Below are 19,853 nucleotides of genomic sequence, written 5' to 3' on the forward strand. Positions count from 1 at the left end.
GGTTTAGGATCTGGAAGATGCAGCTAGACGGAATAATAGTAAAATATTCTACTGACATGTCAGTAAATTGAGAGTGAATAGTCGATCAGGACTTGCTTCAGTTAAAGATAAGAACGGAGCAAAAGAAAAGAGTTGAAAAGAGAATGGGCGGAACATTTTGAGAATGTACTAAGCAGAAATACATTTGCAGGAAAAGATATAGAGGAAAATGAAAAAGTAATATGATACTTTTTAGACTAAGAGATACTGTAGACAGAGTTCCAAGAGAATAATAGCGCGATTTAAAAGAAAAAGTAGAGGATATGTCGACCAAGTTTTCACCCTTAGGTTAACAATTGAGAAGTGCCTTAGTTGTCAATCACGCCGTGGGTCCTCAGCTTTATAGATTATGAGCAAGCGTTCCATTACTTTGATAGAAGAGCTTTAGCAACTATCTTATCCTTGTATGCGACACCAGACAAATACATTAAAGTGATTAGTACTATATACGAGAGTAACACTCCTGCAGTTAAGGTAGGAAATGAGGTTAGCCACTGGTTTTGTATTAAATCAGGAGTTAAGCAGGGTTGTTTTCTATTCCCCGTTATATGGATTATTTCGATGGACTTTGTCTTAAGGAACACAAGAAAGGCATTGAAAGACAACGGAATCAAATGGGGAGGAAAAACTCTCCGGAACTTAGATTATGCTGTATGAGAAAAATGGATGAACTTTCAGAGGTTTTACAAGTTCAGGGTGCTAGACTATGTAAGGAGGGAATGAAAACCAGGCGTCTTCAGTACACACGTAGCAAAGATAAAAACTAAAATAAACAAATAAAATAAAACCACCACCAATATTATTAAAATACAATTATCGCAACTAATCCTCATTGGTCATAGAAGCTAATCAATTTGGTTCAATGAGAACACCAAAGCAACTGGATAAAAAAGTATAAACATGGAAATGAAGTTGAATATTTTGTTGCGAAATAATCCTTTTGTTAGCTATCATTGAAGCAATTCTTCTTGGTCTGGTAGGTAATCTCGTCCCCGGGTGATTTTGTAAAATCTTAAATCCCTTGCTAACTAGTAGTTCATTTTTCAAAAGAATAATATAAACTGGGTTAATATTTAAATTTTCTGTATCCCTATTTATTGAAAGATTAGCCAACATATGTTTTTTTTTTAAATAGTCTCTCTCGCCCACTGAGAAAACTTCTATCATTAGAAATAGCCGTGGCGTCATCAAATTGTACACAATTGTTAGGGTGAAAGAAGATATGGTTTGCCAAAGCCGAAACTTAGGATTTAGAAGGCTTACTCAACTGTAAAGTTTTTTTTCTATTGAATTGTGATGCTCAATAAATCTTTCAACAAATTACTGGTGGCTTTTACCAATATAAAACTTCCCACAAGAGCAAGGAATCCTATGCACCCTACTTACTAATTTCCCAGAGTTAGATCCTTCCCAGAATTACGGAAACTACTTAATGATCTCACTGATTGGAAACATGGACTTTTGTTATATTTCTGTTCAATTCGTTTAAGGCTCCCTCCCAAACCCGGTACATAAGGCAAAGAAATGAAACTTTTTGACATCTTTAATTCTGAAGACTGTGAAACTCCAGTTCCTTTACCATTATTTTTAATAAGTATGTTTTCTATTATTTTATTTACAAATTTAACTGGGTAACTATTAAAAATTAAAATATCCTCTAAATACAATAATTCAGGATCCAGAAATTCCTGGGAACTAAATCTGAAAGCTCTATCCACTAGTGAAATCAAAATCCTTCGTTTCACCGAAGAAAGGTGGCACGAGTCAAAATTCACACATCCATCAGTGTGCGTATTAGAGCTTTCTGTATACAGGCTTTCTTATATGACGTTTTATATAAGAAAGCCTGTGCGTAGGCTTTATGTATATTATGGCTCTGTATTAAGGCTTTCTGTATACAGGCTTTCTTGTGTGAAGTTTTATATTGGCACTGAAAAAAGTGGCATGAATGATAATTCACACATCTATCATTGTGCGTAGGCCTTCTATATATAATGGCTCTGTATTAAGGCTTTCTGTATACAGGTTTTCTTATGGGAAGTCTTATATTGGTAGAACTCACCAGCACTTTTTGTAAGGATTTATTGAGCATCGCAAGTCAATAGAAAAAAACTCTACAATTGAGGAAGCCTCCTGAAACCTTTGTTTCAGCTTTGGCAGAACATATCTTCTTTCAACCAAACAATTTTGCACAATGTGATGAGGCCATGGCTGTCAATTTAAATATTGACCCGGTTTATAATATTTTTTTTGAAAAATGAATCGATAGTTAACAAGGGAATTAAGATTATAAAAAAATCACCTTGGGACAAAATTACCTTACCAGGCCAAGAAGAATTGCCTCAGTGATAGCTAACAGAAGTATTATTTCGCAACAAAATAACTAACGTCATTTTCATGTTTATACTTTTTATCCAGTTGCTTTGATGTTCTCATTGAACCAACTCTATTATCTTCTGTTACCTATGAGGATCAGTTGCAATATTTGTATTTTATTAATATTGGTGGTGGTTTTATTTTTTTAGTTCATTTTAGTATTTATCTTTGCTTATTCTGTGATGAAGATGCCTCGTTTTCATACAGGCTAAATATTCGCGTCGTTTTAGTTTTTATCTTTTCTCTCTACTGGTCGCGGTCTCGTTTATTTGTTCTTTATTGAGTTATTTCCTGTCTTTGTTGTTCTTTGTTCATTGGATTTAATTCCTAATCTCATTTTCTGAATTTTCTTGAAAGACAGACCAACCTTTTCTCTTATTAAATAAAGAAAAAATTTTTTTTTAACTGAAAGTTTTTCTGAACCTTATATAAAAATCTTCTTATTACTGTAACTAAACCACCCTTGTGTTTCATGAGTTATTCTTAAAAGTTTAGACAGGGGGTCAAACTTTAGTGTAAATAGTGAGAAATTGAACAGGGGGTGACCTCCATCACGTTCTTAATAATTTCTGGTCGTTTAATATCAATGTTGCTCCTTACTTTCAGTTAAAAAAACTAGTTTTTTAATAACTTTATGATCGTTTTCAAAAATAATGTCGTTAAATCCAGCTCCCCCACCATAAAAAACCATTACATCTTTTGGCTATGGCTGAATACAAAATATGGCTAACAAAATGGCTATATAACAAATTTCCATCAACCGATTTCAGGAAGAAATGGACAACAGAGGAGGACTAGCTGCCCTCCAATCTTTTTGCCTGCTTAAAAAGATAACTAGAAATTTTTATTCCTGTTCAAATGAGCCATTGCCCAGTATTCTAGGATTATTGGCTCGACGTGATCGTCCACGGGAAGAAATTAAAAACACACCATACATTCATTTGTGATTGTACCGATAAAAAATAAAAAGCTCCATATTTTTGGACATGGGAGCTTAAAATTTCTACAATGGAGTCCTCGGATACGCTTGATTCTCATTACCATTCCTTAAATTGTAGGGTATGTTTCCCCCTTTTTCGAAAATCAGGCACCTTTTCTCAGGCTCTTAGCTTTTGATGAGTAAAACTAAACTTCATGAACCTTATATATTTGGAATCAGCATAATAAGTTAATTATTGTAATATGTTTATTGATGTCAAAATTCCGTTTTTTAGACTCTCGGTTACTATTGAGCCACACCGCTCCTTATTTACAGCTTGTTAAAACAAACTGTTTGATATAGAGCTTCTAGACACAAAATGGGCTATTTTTTGGATTTTGGTCCGCTGTCCCTTGATCATAAGGATGTCAATTACTGGGCAAGTAGTGACATGTAGCAGAAAGGGAGTTTGGCTAAATCCTCGGTAACCAGAGTAAATTAGAGTTATTTACTTTAAGTAAAATTATGTCTCTAATGGCATTTTATTGAGTAATTAAGACTTACAGCTAAGACTTAAGGCTTCATGTGATTCAGCAAAACCTTTTTAAAGAATATGCGATTCGGCAAAGGAGAACTGCAAAATGGGGACAGTCAGAGACGTCTTGCATCAATTTCAATTAAACTATTTGAACCATTTTTTTACACAATATAGCGTTTGTAAATCATTTTCGACAGCAATTGTAACTGTCGGAAAACCGCTTTTAGGCGATAATACGTTTAAAACCATAAATCCCCCTAGAAAGTCACAAATTTGGATCCATAGTTACTCATAGATACTATGTGCAAATACATGGCTATACCTTTGAATTTGCAGCTTCATAAGTTCACATTTTGTTACTTCTAGCTCAGTCAAAACTCTCTGCAAGAGCGTCTCTTTAGCTTGCTGCTCTGAAGGTTCAAATTTAAAACTTTGCTGTTTATATGACTCGGCTGCTTTATCATGGTTAAAGAGATCACTAGAGTGAGGCATCTGATTTTCAAAGGTTGGACGAAGTTTGTTCTGCTAAAAAAATGCATAAAATAAGATAATGGTGAAAGTATGAAGAATATTATTTCAAGAAAGAGAAGTTCATTAAGAAAGAGAAGTTTATTAAGAAAGCGAAGTTAACAAATTAACATAACCAACAAAACTAACGAAGGTGTAGCCGGAAGAACCCTCCTTCTTTTTGCATGTCACTTCCTGTCACTTCATTAATTCGAGGATTCGGCCAAAAATAGACTAAGGAACCAATATTCTAGCCCCTGTACACCCAACCAACCAACCAACAAACCAACTAACTAACAATCATGTTGGCGACTGGATCTGAATAATTTAAAAAGTTTGCCAATTGGACCTGATACACTCTGATGAAGTGAAAATGGCCAAAGACGTGGATTTCACAAGCTCACAAAATTGGTGTCAACCTTATACAACGCGCTTCAAATAATCACAAAATTTTTGCAACATTTTAACCAGCATTCAATACTTTTTAAAAAGAATGGTACAATAGGTCAATAATAAAAAATATGCATTGATGGGTAATTTAATAGAAAGTAAATTCACAATTTTAACCGCTAGCAGACAAAATTTGTCGGTATTAGCTTGAAGCCCCTGTTCAAATCATATTTTTTGCTTGGCAATAGTTTGGTGTAGAATATCAATGGTATGTTCAACCAGAAATATAGACTATTGATGCTTCAAAATAAAAGAAAAATAGACAAACATATACCCGAAAATTATGCCTAAAAAACCCAATACCCAAAACAAAAGATATACAGAAAGTATAGAAATAGAAAAAAATATCCCTCCTCCCCTCCCATCAAAATATAGGGTAGGAAACACTAAACAGTATTTTTAAAAGCCAGTTTGATTCCTTACATATTTAAAAGAACCTAAAAACACATGCCATACCTTAGTACACACGATAAGACGTTGAGCATATAGTTCAATTAGCATAAAGTTCTAAAATACATGTGAATTTAGAATATATAGTCTGAAATTTTCTTAAGTTTATAGCTAATAACGTTTTATTCCATTAAATTATTACTAATATCGAAAAACCTTTGTGATATTAGTTTTAAAAACAAGGTACTCCTAATGGATTGAACCACACTGACGTTGACACTGGAAACAAACTTAATTTTGAGCTATCTATAGATACTAATACTAATATTTGATGCATAGAATATCCTTTAATATTAGTCTATATTGATAGGTATAATATAATAGCTACCATAATATAAATCCAAGAAATCCTGTTATTTGTGCCAATATGAATTGTGCCAATATGAATTGTGCCCTGTTATTGTGCCAGAATTTATAAATATGGTGCTAATTTTTGAATTTCTTAGATTACCTGTAAATTTTCATATCTGATTTGTGTAAAATTGATTATCAACAACATTGGCCATAATAAGAAGAGAAAGGGAGTTAGGGGTTCTAATCCCCCACCGCTGAAATGTTTGTCTGAGTCATAAAAATGTAAAAAAATGAACACAAACTAATGCTTTTATGCGTTTTCAACGTCAGTTTTCATGAAAACAAGATTCTAAATGTAATCTTTACGTCTCATCTCACTGAATATTTAAGATGGGATGTGCAAAACGTCGTTACATACATAAGAATGCCTAGGAGTATATTATTGATTTTATTTTTGAGAATATTTATGGCATGCCCGGCTTTACTCACAATATATTTTTAATACAACGTACGTTTAGCACCAGAAATGGCATTTTGAAACTCTTGTCGTTGGCTGAAAGTTTCAAAGACATAGGAGCCCTTAAAACAATTTTCAGCATCAAAGGGAGCTTCCGAAGCCATTTTGTTAATTATAGATAGGTGGCCCTAGTTGTGCCAACAGTTGGAAAAGCTAACGACAGGGTACTTCAGGGCGAAGGAAACCCGTAATCTCTTACGGATCACTAAGAAACATGCTGTCTAGTTAATCCAGGTACAACATAATTCATTTACAACCCGTGTCCGCAAGGATTTCAATCAAAGCAGTTAGCACCACAGAAAACTTCCAAAGCTGTCAAATTATTCCGTGAGACTTCTTTTGAGATGATTTTAATATTTTCCAAGCAGGTACACTAGAAAATTTTTAGGGAATGCCCTTTACTGATATTTGAAAAGAAAATTCTGGTTCGTTAAAAACAACAAAAAAACGCTTTCTAATGATGTAAGTTTCATTAATCTGAATATCTCTATCAAACAGTTCGTGGTAACGAACTGTAGTAAGGAGCGACCCGGCTCAATAGTAACCAAAACTCTAAAAAATGGAATTTTGGTACCATTAGCTACATCAAAAGAAATGCATTTTAATGCTGATTTTAAATATATATAATTTTCATCAAGTTTAATTATACCCATCAAAAGTTACGAGCCTGAGAAAATTTGCGTTATTTTAGAAAATAGGAAGAAACACCCTTTAAAAGTAATAGAATCTTAACGAAAATCACACCATTAGATTCAGCGTATCAGAAAACCCTACTGTAGAAGTTTCAAGTTCCTATCTTAAAAACATGGAATTTTATATTTTTTGCCAGAAGGCAGATCATGGATGCGTGTTTATTTGTTTTTTTTTTGTTTTTTTTTTCCAGGGGCGATCGTATCAAACCAGTTGTCCTAGAATGTTGCGAGAGGCCTCATTCTAACGTAAATGAAAAGTTCTAGTGCCCTATTGCCAAGTGATCAAAAAAATTGGAGGGCCCCTAGGCCCCCTCCCATGCTAATTATTTTCCCAAAGTCAACGGATCAAAATTCTGAGATAATAATTTTATTTAGCGTAGTCGAAAAACCTTATAACTATGTCTTTGGGGACGACTTACTTCCCCACAGTCCCTGTGGGAGGAGTTACAAGTTCAAAACTTTGACCAGTGCTTACATATAGTATAGTTATTGGGAAGTGTACAGGCGTTTAAGGAGTTTTTTGGTTGGAGGCAGGGGTTGAGAAGAGGGGCATATGCTGGGGGAACTTTCCATCGAGGAATTTGTCATGGGGGAAGAAAATTTCCATGAAGGGAGCGCCGGATTTACTAGCATTACATAAAAAAAAACAATGAAAAAATAAGTATGAATTTTTTTTTCATGCTGGAAGTAAGCAGCAACATTAAAACTTAAAACAAACAGAAATTATTACCCATATGAGGGGTTCACCTCCTCCTAATACCTCGCTCTTTACGCTAAAGTATAATTAGTAATTTCAACTATTTATTCTGCGGCTTTTGTGATTCAGGGGTCATTCTTAATGAATTGGGACAAAATTTAAGCTTCAGTGTAAAGAGCGAGGTACTGACAAGGGAATGAACCCCCTCATATATGAAAAAAAAACATGAGAATACAAAAGTTCTTTATGTAAGCTAATTTATAAGTTACGTATATCTTTTACTTATAAAAAGATTCGTAAAAAATTAAAAGTTCTAGTTGCCTTTTTAATTAACCGAAAATTGGAGGGCAACTAGGCTTCCTCTCCCGTTTTTTTTTTCTCGAATGATTCGATCAAAATTATGAGAAAGCCATTTAGCAACACAAAATAAATATACAAATTTCGTTTTAATTATTCCTCTGCGGAGAGCCAAAATCAAAACATGCATTGATTCAAAAACGTTCAGAAATTAAATAAAAAAAAACAAGTTTTTTAAATGAGAGTAAGGAGGGACATTAAAACTTAAAACGAACAGAAATTACTCCGTATATGAAAGGGGCTTTTCCTTCTCAACGCCCCGCTCTTTACGCTAAAGTTTTTTACTGTTTTAAAATGTAGAGTTAAGAGAAAGAGTCAAACTTTAGCGTAAACTAACGCTAAGCGTAAACTTTAGCTTAAACAATTTTTTTTTTATTTTTTAAGGTTTTTGTATTCAGGCATGTTTGGATTTTGGCTCTCCGCACATGAATGATTAAAACGATATTTGCATGTTAATTATTTTTTTTAATAAATTATTAACGTTTAAATATTTTTAAACGTAATTTTCTATAATTTTTATAATTTTTTTAATATTTTTAAACTTGATTTTCTATAACTATTTTTTTAAACGTTCTTATTAGTAAGAAAAAATAAGTAATTTACAAATTGACTTAAGTAACGAACTTCTATATTCGTATATTATTATTACGTATATGAGGGGTTTGCCCCTCGTTAATACCTCGCTCTTTATAGTAAAGCTTAAATTTTGTCCTGATTCTTCTAGAATGACCGCTGAATCACAAAGGCCGTAGAAAAAAATTGACATTACTAAAAATACTTTAGCGTAAAGAGCAAGGTATTTAGGAGTAGATGAGTCCCTCATATGCGTAATAATTTATGTTGGTTTTAAGTTTTAATGCTGCTCTTTACTTTTAGTTGAATAAAATTTTTTCTAATTTAGTTTTTCTTGTTTTTATGGCACTTGGTATTTACCAAATGATATATAGCGATCACAATTTCTGTCTGTCTGTCAGTCCTGGTTTTGCTAGTTCAAACACTTCCAGATGATTTAGGACGATGAAAGGTGCCAGACATATCAGGGATCAGAGCAGACTAAATTAGAAATAGTCGCTTCCCCAATTCGACTATCTGAGGGGGGGAGAGAGTGAACAATATAGTTGACAAGAATTTTATTAGCCGATAAAACAAATGATTGTTTAATGCTGCTCCTTAATTTTAGTTGAAAAAACTTTTCATATGTATTTTTTATTGTTTTTATGGCACTTGGTATTTACCGCATGGCATATAGAGTTCACGATTTCTGTCTGTCTGTCGGTCCCGGTTTTGCTAACAAAGGATTGTTGTTAGTTTGGCTTTCTGGTCTGGCAGTATGATTCTTGCTTAAAGATCGAGAGATTTATGGTTTGAATACCGGGCTATTCCAATTTTTACATGAAGAAAATCCGAAACTAGTACGGATCATGAAAATTCGGGTATGTTCATTTCACGAATGGGTGATCAGATCTTAATGAAACATGATATATAGAAAGATATCATGTCTCAAATGCTCCATTTTTAATTCGGATTGGATCCGGGAACAATGGGGGATGGAGAGAGAAACGAAATTCCTGAAAACTTGAAATCTTGAAAAACGCTTATAGTGTAGAGATTTGGATGAAACTTGATGGGGGAAATAAGTTCCATTTACGTTATTGACATAACCAGTCCATATCCGATTTCTTTGAGGCAGTTTAAGGGATTTCTAGTGCTTTGGCGAGTTCGAGAATAAGCACAAGTTCTAGATGCATGATTGACATAACCGGACCGGATCCGATCTCTCGTCACAAGTGCCAAATATACTCTTAGCTCTTGTTTATTTTAAATAATCCTAGATAATCCTGCACCCCCTTCATGGAAATTATCTTCCCCCATGATGAATTTCTAGATGGAAAGATCTTCCCATGTAACGTCTTCCCTCACCCCCTCCTAGCAAAAATCCCCTTGAAAACGTCTGTAGGCTTCCCAATAACCATTACTATATTTAAACACTGGTCAGAGTTTGTATCTTGCAGCCCCTCCCCCTTGGACTGTGAGGAACTAAGTCATCCCCAAAGACATAGCTATTATGGCCTTCGACCATGTTGAAAAAATGGCTGTCAAAATTTTTATTCAATGACTTTAGAAGGAAAAAGAGCATGGGCAGGGTCCTAGGTGCCATCCAATATTTTGGTCGCTTAATATTCCCTTAGAATTATCCTTCTTGCGACATTCTAGGATCACTGAGTCCATACAATCACCCCTGGTGAGAAAAAAAGCAATTAAACACGCTTCCCTGATCAGTCTTCTGGCAAAACATAAGAAATTCCACATATTTGCAGATAGGAGCTTGAACCTTCTATAGTTGATTTTTCTGTTATTCTGAATGCATTAGTGTGATTTTCGTTGAGGTTATATGACTTTTTGGGGATGTTTCCTCCTATTTTTTAAAATAAGGTAAATTTTCTCAGGCTCGTAACTTTTGATGGGTAAAACTACATTTGATGAAACTTATATATCTAAAATCACCATCAACGTCTGATTTTTCTTTTGTATCTATTAGCATCCAAATTCCGTTTTTTAGAGTTTCGGTTACTATTGAGCCATGTTGCTCTTTACTACAGTTCGTTACCATGAACTGTTTGATAGAAACTAGATAAGAGAAGCTATCCACTAGATTGCTTTTTCGCTACTATATATCAAATTTTAGTTTTTACTCGTTTAAAAATTATTCTCGTTCCTAAAACGGAAATATAGTTTAAAAATGCATTATAACGATAGAATCTTAAACTTTTATCTTTAAGTAGAAACAACAATAAATGTGATAAAACAAAATAGCATGGACCGATTAAGCGAATGATATATTCTCTGGACAATTAGTTTCACTCAGAGAAGATCTCAGAAGAATAATAGGGAACAAAGAGGGTGATATGGCATGGATGGGCATAAGCAGCAGATCTGGGAGGCGAGGGAAGTCATTATACAAAAACAATAGTATTCGATAATACACATCCTCTGGTGGCCTTAGCATTTTTTTTCCGAAGCTATTGTTGGGGAGATGTATATTGTATATTGTTAAATTTTACACCGAGAGATTATGCAAAAATGTTTAGATAATAGTTTAAAAAACAAAGGAAAGAAGAACATTCTATAAGGAAATTGCGATGGTCAGAATTTGCAAGCTTTGGATGGAAGAAGCTTTGAATTGGGAATCAATAATCTTCTTTTTTGGGGACTTACAGGGTATGCGTCAAGGAAAGTGGCAACCCATTATTGCATACCATAATAAACTGGAGGAAACAAAGCTCTAACTACGAAAAATTTAGTTAATCACCCATATCAACACCCATGAGATGCTACAATGCTTCTGTGCTGCGAAATTGCTAGAGAACAAACGAATTTTCTAAGTCATTTTCAACTTCTTTCAAAGTTCAAGAAGACATGTTTGTATGGAAAAGGTATTTACCCAGTGACATGTAGCGATCGCAATTTCTGTCCGTCGGTCTGTCTGTCTGTTTGTCGGTTCCAGTTTCGCTAATTCGGGCACTTCCCGAAAGTTTTTAGACTTGATTAAATCAGAAACATTCTCTTCCTCGATTCATCCAACTGTGGGGGGGGGGGTTGGTGGAAACGAGCAAACGAGATAGTTGAGAAGAACTTCATTTGCCGATAAAACCAATGTTTATTCTTTTCAAGTGTGGATTGCTAGTCTAGGGGTATGATTTTCTATTAGAGTGCGAGAAGTCTCAGGTTTGAATCCAGGATCATCCCAATTTTTATATGAAGAAGATCCGAAACCAGATACGTGATCAATATAGCGATCGCTGAAAGTTGGCAGGCGTAGTAAGGACCAGACAAGATCAGCTTATAAATAGTCGTTCTCCCGATTCGACCATCTGGGGGAGGGGGACTGGAATGATGTTTAATTAGAAAAATTAGTAAAAATGAGGCATTTTTAACTTGTATGAACCGGCTATATTCTATACAAAGGAAAAATATTCTTCACACGGTACATCGACCCAATATTTTGAGCAAGTTTTAATCTTAAATACTCAATATGATTATGAAATGACAAAAAGGGATCAAGAAATACACCTAAATAATGATATGATTGGACCCTAAAAATTTCTGATCGCCATTCCGTAGTTCCTCACGAGAAATCTCTCGAGTGGAACGTTTTGAACGACCAAAAACCATAAAATTACTTTTCTTAAAATTCGGTACTAGATTTTTAGAAACAAACCATCGATTAACTGAGGTAATACATATAGTCAGATTTTCAGTCAAAGTCGATGAATCCCTACTTTTAACTGTTATAGCTTTATTATCTGCAAAGAATAGCATGGCAAATATTCGCATGCAAACCTCGGGGAAGATCATTAATATAGATCAAAAATAAAAGTTGCCCTAATACTGAGCCTTGGGGACACCAATATCAATAAGACTTTTTAAATTAGTGATTTTTCTACCGACATTTAGTGTGATTTTGCGTCCGTATAGGTATGATTTAATAATTTGAAATCCTTTCCCTCTTATGCCGGAATTTATCATTTTGTTAGAGGAATTTCATGGTTTAAAGTGTTAAATGCTTTTTTATATCATAGAAAACAGTAGCCACATAGAAATTATCATCTAAACAATCATTTATCTCTAATAAAAGAGCTGCAAGTGCTTGTTCTGTCGAACGGTTTGCCCTAGATCCTAATTGATATTTGGTAAAGAAATTTACTTTATCTAAATAGCTAGAAATCCTTTCTTTAAAATTTTTTTCCAACAGTTTAGATAATGGCGATAAAGTTGCAACTGGACGATACTTACTTACATCAGATTTATCGCCTTGTTTATGCAACGGATTTACTCTGTCGATTTTCCATCTACTAGGAAATATACCTGAATTGATACTCAAATTGAAAATGTGGAAAAGTGGTTCAAAAACAACTCCGGCAATACTCTTTAACAAATTTGTTGATAATTCACAATGTCCCACTGAATTACCATTTTTATATTTTTAATAATCTTATAGAATTCAGCAAAATTAACAGGGACCAGAAATATGCTCGTATATTTATTGGGGGGGGGGATAAATATTCTTTGTGCAACCTGTAAGGGGGAAAATCTATTCCTACTGAAACAATCGCTTGACCAACACCAGCAAAATAATCACTAAACATATTAGCAGCATCTTGCGGTTCTGTAATTTCTGCACCATTTGTATAAATTAATACCTCACAATTTGATAACCTTTTTTTTCCAATTTTCTCCTTAATTAAATTCCAAATTTTTCGAGGACAATCAGGATTTTTAAATGAATTTTAATAATACACTCTTTCATTTTCTCTAAGAATTCTTACTAACAGATTCTTATAGTTTTTAAAACGTATTATTTTTACTTCAATAGGATACTTCATTTTAATTTTATATAAGCGTTTTTTTCATTAATAGAGCTAAAAAGCGATACATTTACCCATGGTTTTCTTGGTGTATGCCTCTTTCCTTTCAGATTTCTATACGGGTAAAATTTATCAAACTTCTCAGTCACTATATTATAAAAGTTATCTAAGTATTGAACTTGATTCATTCCATCAATTACTGATTTCCATCCTACATCACCGAGTGCTTCTTTTAATTAAAAAAAAAATAAATTCCCCAAAGTCTCTTCGCTTTGTTGACTTCTTTTTATTATGCGGGAAATATCGCCAAAAATCAACCATAAGTATGCAGTGATCAGATGAATCATCAGGAATGACATATGTACTAACAGCACCTTCAGATGAAAAAGTAATATCAATTAGTGAATATGACGTGTCAGTTATTCTGGATGGTACAAGACACATAGAATATAATTGATGAGATAGAGGACATTCTAAAAACTTCAAAGTGTTACTATCCGGTCTATTCTGATCATCAGAAACAAGGTTCAATAAGTCAATAATAAAATCTCCCGTAACTGGATAAGACGTATTAAGACGAGCCAATTTATCCATGAATTTTTCAAAACAATTCCTAAACTCCATCTGACTAGCTGACAGACTACGGTAAATAACTGCGATAAGAATCTTCTCATTATTTGGAAAAAAACCATTCAACAACGCAAGATTCAAATAACATTTCAATATTCATCGGCAAAAAGTCTAATCTTGCAGGGGCTGGTATGCAACTTTTATTTAAAACACCAAGGCCTAACATGAAACAATGGATAATCATCAACATGAATACTTTCAATTGAAAACTCATCTAAAAAAGTTTCGCATAAACCAAATATGTCCGTATATGATGTCGATACAAAAGCATCAATTGTATCCCTTGCAGTCCTCCAGCCCCGGCAATTCCAAAACAATATCCTCTTTGTTCTAGAATTTTTCTTTGCCAATCCATTCATAAATAAATATTGATTTTTTGGTATATCTAATATGCTTCTATTATCCTCATTATCACTAGCTAAAATATTTAGGAAAACTGATTAAAACAAAAGAGAATCTCGCTCAAATTCTTTTAACCTTGATGATGGAATTCCATCACTATCTCTATCCATTATCAAATATTACCACCATGTCCAGAATAACCACACCACGACCCATGCGCCCAACAAAAAGAAATAAAAGGTAACTCACACGGAAACCACTAAGAAAAGAAAAGAGAAATGTCTTCATTCTAAGACAAATTCTTTCAGTATTCTACCGCTATTCATAAGGACCCCTTTGTGCTTCCGAACAAGCAGTTAAAAAAATAAAAAAAATAGATAACTAAAGAGAAAGAATCGTAATAAATATATAGAGCAACCAAAATTAGTGAGAAGATAACTAAAATACAAATAAATACGAGATAAAACATTATTAAACGCTTCCTACTTGTATATTTTAAAACATACTAACAGGGCGCTTTACTGTTAGACGACATGATTTCATTTCACTGAAACATCACTTGAAAAACTAAGATTTACATGTCCTTGGGCGTTCGGAAAGTCATCAACCTCTGGTATGCTATCACTAAATGAATATTTAGTTTGTTTGAATCCCCTTTGATATCCAAGCCTCATATCTAGGAATCTTCTACAATTTATCCAGTTTCACTAAAATCAGCTTACATATTTTACGAATTTCGGCTGGCAGATCATTACAAATAAACAAGTTGCCTTTATTTCCGTGAAATGTCTTGTCCTTCAGCTTGCTAGCAATTTTTATAATAGAAAACTTGTTGTCTTTTTTATTTAGTGTCACCTTTAAGAATTTACGATTTCTGTCATATTGCGAGATTGTAAAATTTACTTCAGACAATTCTAATCCATGGCGAACAACTTCTGTGAATAAAGCTTTAGCGTTATCAATATCCTCACAGACTGCATTCCATATGATCATATTATTTTCGTACTTAGCGGCTTTCAATTTCACAATCTGACACATTGAATCTTCATTTTTTTCTTTTTAATTTTATTATATCATCGGTACAAATTTTTAATTGCAAAGTAAGGCAGTTTTTCCAATTTTTGATTCACTATTAACCATCTTACTTTTAAGAACCGAATGTTCTTTATCCAGATTATCGACTCTTGTAGTAAGAGTACCTAATTGATTGCATGAGTTGTCTAATTTATTACGATTTTTTTACGATTTCAAGCATTTGCTTAAAATCTGCAGCTAGCATTGATATTCCCGGTTTCGAGCTAGAGCTACCATCTGAGGTGTCTAATGAAATAGACACCTCAGCGTTTTGAATATCATTATCCTTAAGGTGCATTTTGCAAAGACTTTCGTTTAACATTTTTGAAGGGTTCCAAGCTTATTTTTTTAAATTGACAAAAATTTGTTTTTACAGTTATTTTTTATCCCTAAATTTATAGCACTAGGAATTTTTGATTATCTGGTAATAGTAGCATAACATTTAGTAATAATTTAGCTGTAACATTTAGTAATATGTTGAAATATCTTTAGTTTATTACAAAACACTTTTTCATATTCAAGAGTTTGTGGTAACGAACTGTAGTAAGGAGCGACCCGGCTCAATAGTAAACAAAACTCTAAAAAACGGAACCTCGATGCTAAAAAATATATCAAAAGAATTGGATTCTTAATCTGACTTTAAATATATAAATTTCCTCAAATTTAATCTTTGTCATGAAAAGTTACGAGCCTGAGAAAATTTGCCTTATTTTGGAAAATAGGAGGAAACACCCACTAAAAGCATAGTATATTAAGGAAAATCACACCATTGCATTCTGCGTATCAGAAAACCCTATAAAAAAATTTAAAGGTCCAATCTACAAAAATATGGAATTTCGTATTTTTTGCCAGAAAACAGATCACGGGTGCGTGTTTATTTGTTTGTTTTTCGTTTTTTTTTTCTTTCTTTTCCCCACGGGTCATCGTATCGACCTAGTGGTCCTTGAGTGTTACAAGACGGCTCATTCTAACGAAAATGAAAAGTTCTAGTGCCCTTTTTAAGTGACCAAAAACTTGGAGGGCACCTAGGCCCCTCCCACGCTCATTCTTTCCCCAAAGTCAACGGATCAAAATTTTGAGATAGCCATTTTGTTCCAAATAGTAAAAAACTGTAATAACTATGTGTTTGGGGATGACTTACTCCCTCACAGTCCCTGGAAGAGGGGCTGCAAGTTACAAACTTTGACCAGTGTTTACATACAGTAATGATTATTTGGAAGTGTACCGACGTTTTTAGGGGGATTTTTATTTGGTTTGGGGGTGGAGTTGAGGGAAGGGAGCTATGTGGGAGGATCTTTCCTTAAAGGAACATTTCATGGGAGAAGGGAAATTCAATGAAAAGGGTTCAGGGTTTTCTAGAATTACTATTTTGGTTTTACTTGGTTGTTTTACATTTGCTGTTTTTTTTTCTTTCATAGGCATGTATTTTGGAGGTGATACCTGACGCGGGGATGCCATGGATATTCTTTGGTAGCCACATAACTGTGCTGGGTAGAGAATTTAGAGTTGAGAAACCCTATATAGGCCAGTGTATTCTCCTGATGAGCCCTTATGTTGGGTGTTGCCTCTGAATTATTTGTCTATATTATTTTTTCTATTGTTTGTTAAATGACGACTTATACTTATTGACGACATGACTGCCTGTCCATGGATTATTCTTTATGGTTGATTGTGTGTGGCTATGCTGTTTGACTTATGTGATTGTATGGATGAGTAGGGTTAAGGCCTCATTCAAGTGCGGGTCTATATTAATCACTAATTTAGGAAAACAGTCTTCCTTTTCTCCTTGTGTCTCTCTTTTTTTTGTGTTTGTGCTGTTGCATTGGTGATTTCTCTTTTCATGATATATAAATGAACTTACATCAAATTGTGAGCATTAAAACTAAATAATAAAAAAAAAACACTTTTTAAAACTTTTTTTGAAAATAGCCCTAGCATCCTTACTTCAACGAAGTTCAACCAGGACTGGCGAAAAGAATGAAATGAGAATATAAGCTCATTCAAACTAAAGAGAACAAAATGATTAGATACAATTTCTTAAAGCTAATCCTGCTTGTTTAGCAGCCTGTCTCAAAGGCCTTTTTGTAGTTGGTTCAGTACTAATATAAATCAGTTTAGTAAAATATTTTGTAAGATCATTTTTAATTAAATTTGAGTATAAGAAATTGAGTGAGTATTTCCCTAAGTCCCTCTTCAAAGAATTATTATTAATTATTTTGAGATTAATTTCGATTGATTCTCGAACCACCTGTTTTATTTCCAAATCATTACTGATTAGTGAAGAGTTATCAAAAAGTATCATGTGGGACGGATTATTAAATATATACCAACCTAAAGCAGAATTAAAGGAATTGTTGGAACTATTTGAAATTAAGGCCTTGTCTATGTCATTTTTATTCTGCTGTAACCGTTTGTCTAGATTCTGATGGGTCCTGCCGACATAGTATTTTCCGCAATCTCATGGTATTTGATAGACCCCTCTTTGGCGAGTAACTAGGGTCTTATCTTTACCCGAATTTAAGAAATTGATGATTTTAAAATTATTAGTAAAAACTACGTAGAGATTATTTTTTGTGCAAATATTTTTTAATTTTGTTGTGATCTTTTGGATATACGGAAGATAGACAATATTTGAGGGCTTATCAGTAGCCTCCCATTGTGAAGTATCTTCTTCGATTTTACAAGAATGTCTTTTTATTCTACGGTGAATTATTTTATTGACAACAGGAATGGGGTATGCATTGCCAAAAAGAATATCTCTGATAAAGTTTATTTCTGCATTTATATATGAATTGGAGCAAATATTCAGGGCACGATCAATGAGGGAAGTTATAACTGCTTTTTTAAATTGTGGGGGGTGATTTGAATTAAAGTGAAGATATGTATTGTTTTTTTTCTTTGGCTTTCGATATATAGAAAAATCCAGTTTATCAGCATTACGAATAATTAATACATGTAGAAACGGTAGTTTATTTTCAATTTCAACTTCTAGGGTGAACTGCAAATTTCGGTCATAAGAGTAAAGATGATCTAAGAGGCCCGAAGTTCAGCTTCCCCATAATTCCAAAGTGAAATTACGTCATCCATATAACGACCCCAATAATTGCTCTTTAAGATATTACATCTTTTGCAGCAGCTGTTGCAACTTGTCTGATTTAGTCTTTTTAGTCTTTTTTTCAACATGATATTATAATATATTACCCTGTATATCCAAGAACAATTCTGTGTCTTCACAAGAAATAGTCAATCCATTTCTTATTGTAAAAGTTTCTACATGAGAAAAATGGAAATGATTAGCGGCCCTCAAATAAACCCTCGTGATACCCTTGACTAAACACTCATAAATGACGCATTCCCAAACAGTCAGGCTGAGAAATTTTTTAGCTAACAAAGGACTGTTATCCTATTACTCTTTAAATAAATAATTTTATGACTTATAATCAAAATAATCAAAATAAATTTAGTTTTAAATGAATCTTTAAAAATCATTCTCGAAAATAATTACGAAAGTTAACGACTTAAGTGGGGATAGAGAAAACGATAGATTGATGACTTACTGCTTCTATGTATTGCAAAAACCATTGTGGTGGTGAATCCGAGCAGGCGAATTTGGCAAATCCTGCTTCAAGCCTTCCACAAACATCTCCAAACTTTTTCTCTAATGAATCTAAAACAATTGTCAGATTTCGCTGGCTTATATCCTCTTGCATATTTCTGGTTGGAGTGAAATTACAACTGTAAATAAAATCCACATGAAAAGAAATAGCACTAGACGAAACATAATCAAAAACCAAAGGCTATAAGTAATCACTTTGAAATCAATTTAATTTCAATTTTCTTTTTCTATATCTTTTTATTTCTTCTTTTATTTCTTCTATGACTAGGTATTTCTCTGTTTTTTGGAATTGGCACTATTTTACAGTAAATGGTATTAGCCAAGAGTTTGCATATTGAGAAGGAGACGTGATAACGAAATAATTCTTACTTCATAATATGTAAAACAAAATTAAACAAATGTTGAAGGTTTAGCTTCTAATTCTTTTCAAAAGACCCTACATTATACAGGCGTATTCCAATAATAAAGGACGCGTATAAATCGAAAGAATACATCCTACAGAATTTGATTTATTCAAATTTTAAAGAAAAGGGAAGTGCATTGTTTTGTTTAACAATATCTATAATATGAGTGTTAAACTTCAGGTCCTTAATAGTAATAGAATTGGGAATTTCCTGTGATTTATTGTCCTTGAGTGTTAACGTAGAACTAAAAATGATGGGAGCAAAAGTATTTCCAAGAGAAGTAAATACCCTCTAAGTAGAGGTGGCTAGTAAAATACAATGGTAAATGGTCCATGATTCTGTACAATTGTCACGAAAAAGACGTTCGATTTGTTCAAAATCTATGCGGAAAGAATTTCTGAAACCGAAACAGCGTCTGCAGTAGAAATCCCTGACAAACTAAAGAATGTTTGGATGTGTGCTTTAAGAAACAGGAAAAAAAACAGTCAGCTGGGCTTCTTTATTGCTAAAAAACAAAAAAGGATTAAAAGCAGCGTTTTCTCCTCCAATTAACTTTTTTGGGAGGCAGGAAGATCGTTTTCCATT

General features: G+C 33.5%; 2 protein-coding genes across 10 annotated transcripts in view; one reads left to right on the top strand and one right to left on the bottom strand.

The window, feature by feature from the left end:
• The window catches only part of LOC136037674 (methionine synthase reductase-like), a gene marked incomplete at its 3' end in the record, with an annotated part of 463,030 nt that overhangs the window by 352,046 nt on the left and 91,131 nt on the right, over nt 1-19,853 (top strand).
• Nucleotides 1-19,853, bottom strand: part of LOC136037672 (myosin-6-like) — a 205,736-nt gene that overhangs the window by 168,970 nt on the left and 16,913 nt on the right. For 7 of the 9 annotated variants that reach the window (XR_010620011.1, XR_010620013.1, XR_010620012.1 and 4 more), the window contains exons 3-4: nt 18,806-18,983; nt 4,195-4,397 (exon numbers count right to left, since the gene is read on the bottom strand). Coding sequence is in view for 5 of the 9 variants with exons in the window: in XM_065720408.1 (XP_065576480.1) it covers nt 4,195-4,397; nt 18,806-18,983 (381 nt within the window). In the remaining 4 variants the exon portion in view is untranslated. Of the gene's footprint in view, nt 1-4,194; nt 4,398-13,276; nt 13,577-18,805; nt 18,984-19,853 lie in introns of those variants that run through there. The other 2 variants (XM_065720411.1, XM_065720407.1) reach the window with 2 other exon arrangements.

Source organism: Artemia franciscana, chromosome 17 (genome assembly GCF_032884065.1).
Source record: "Artemia franciscana chromosome 17, ASM3288406v1, whole genome shotgun sequence".
In the NCBI taxonomy this organism is placed as follows: domain Eukaryota; kingdom Metazoa; phylum Arthropoda; class Branchiopoda; order Anostraca; family Artemiidae; genus Artemia; species Artemia franciscana.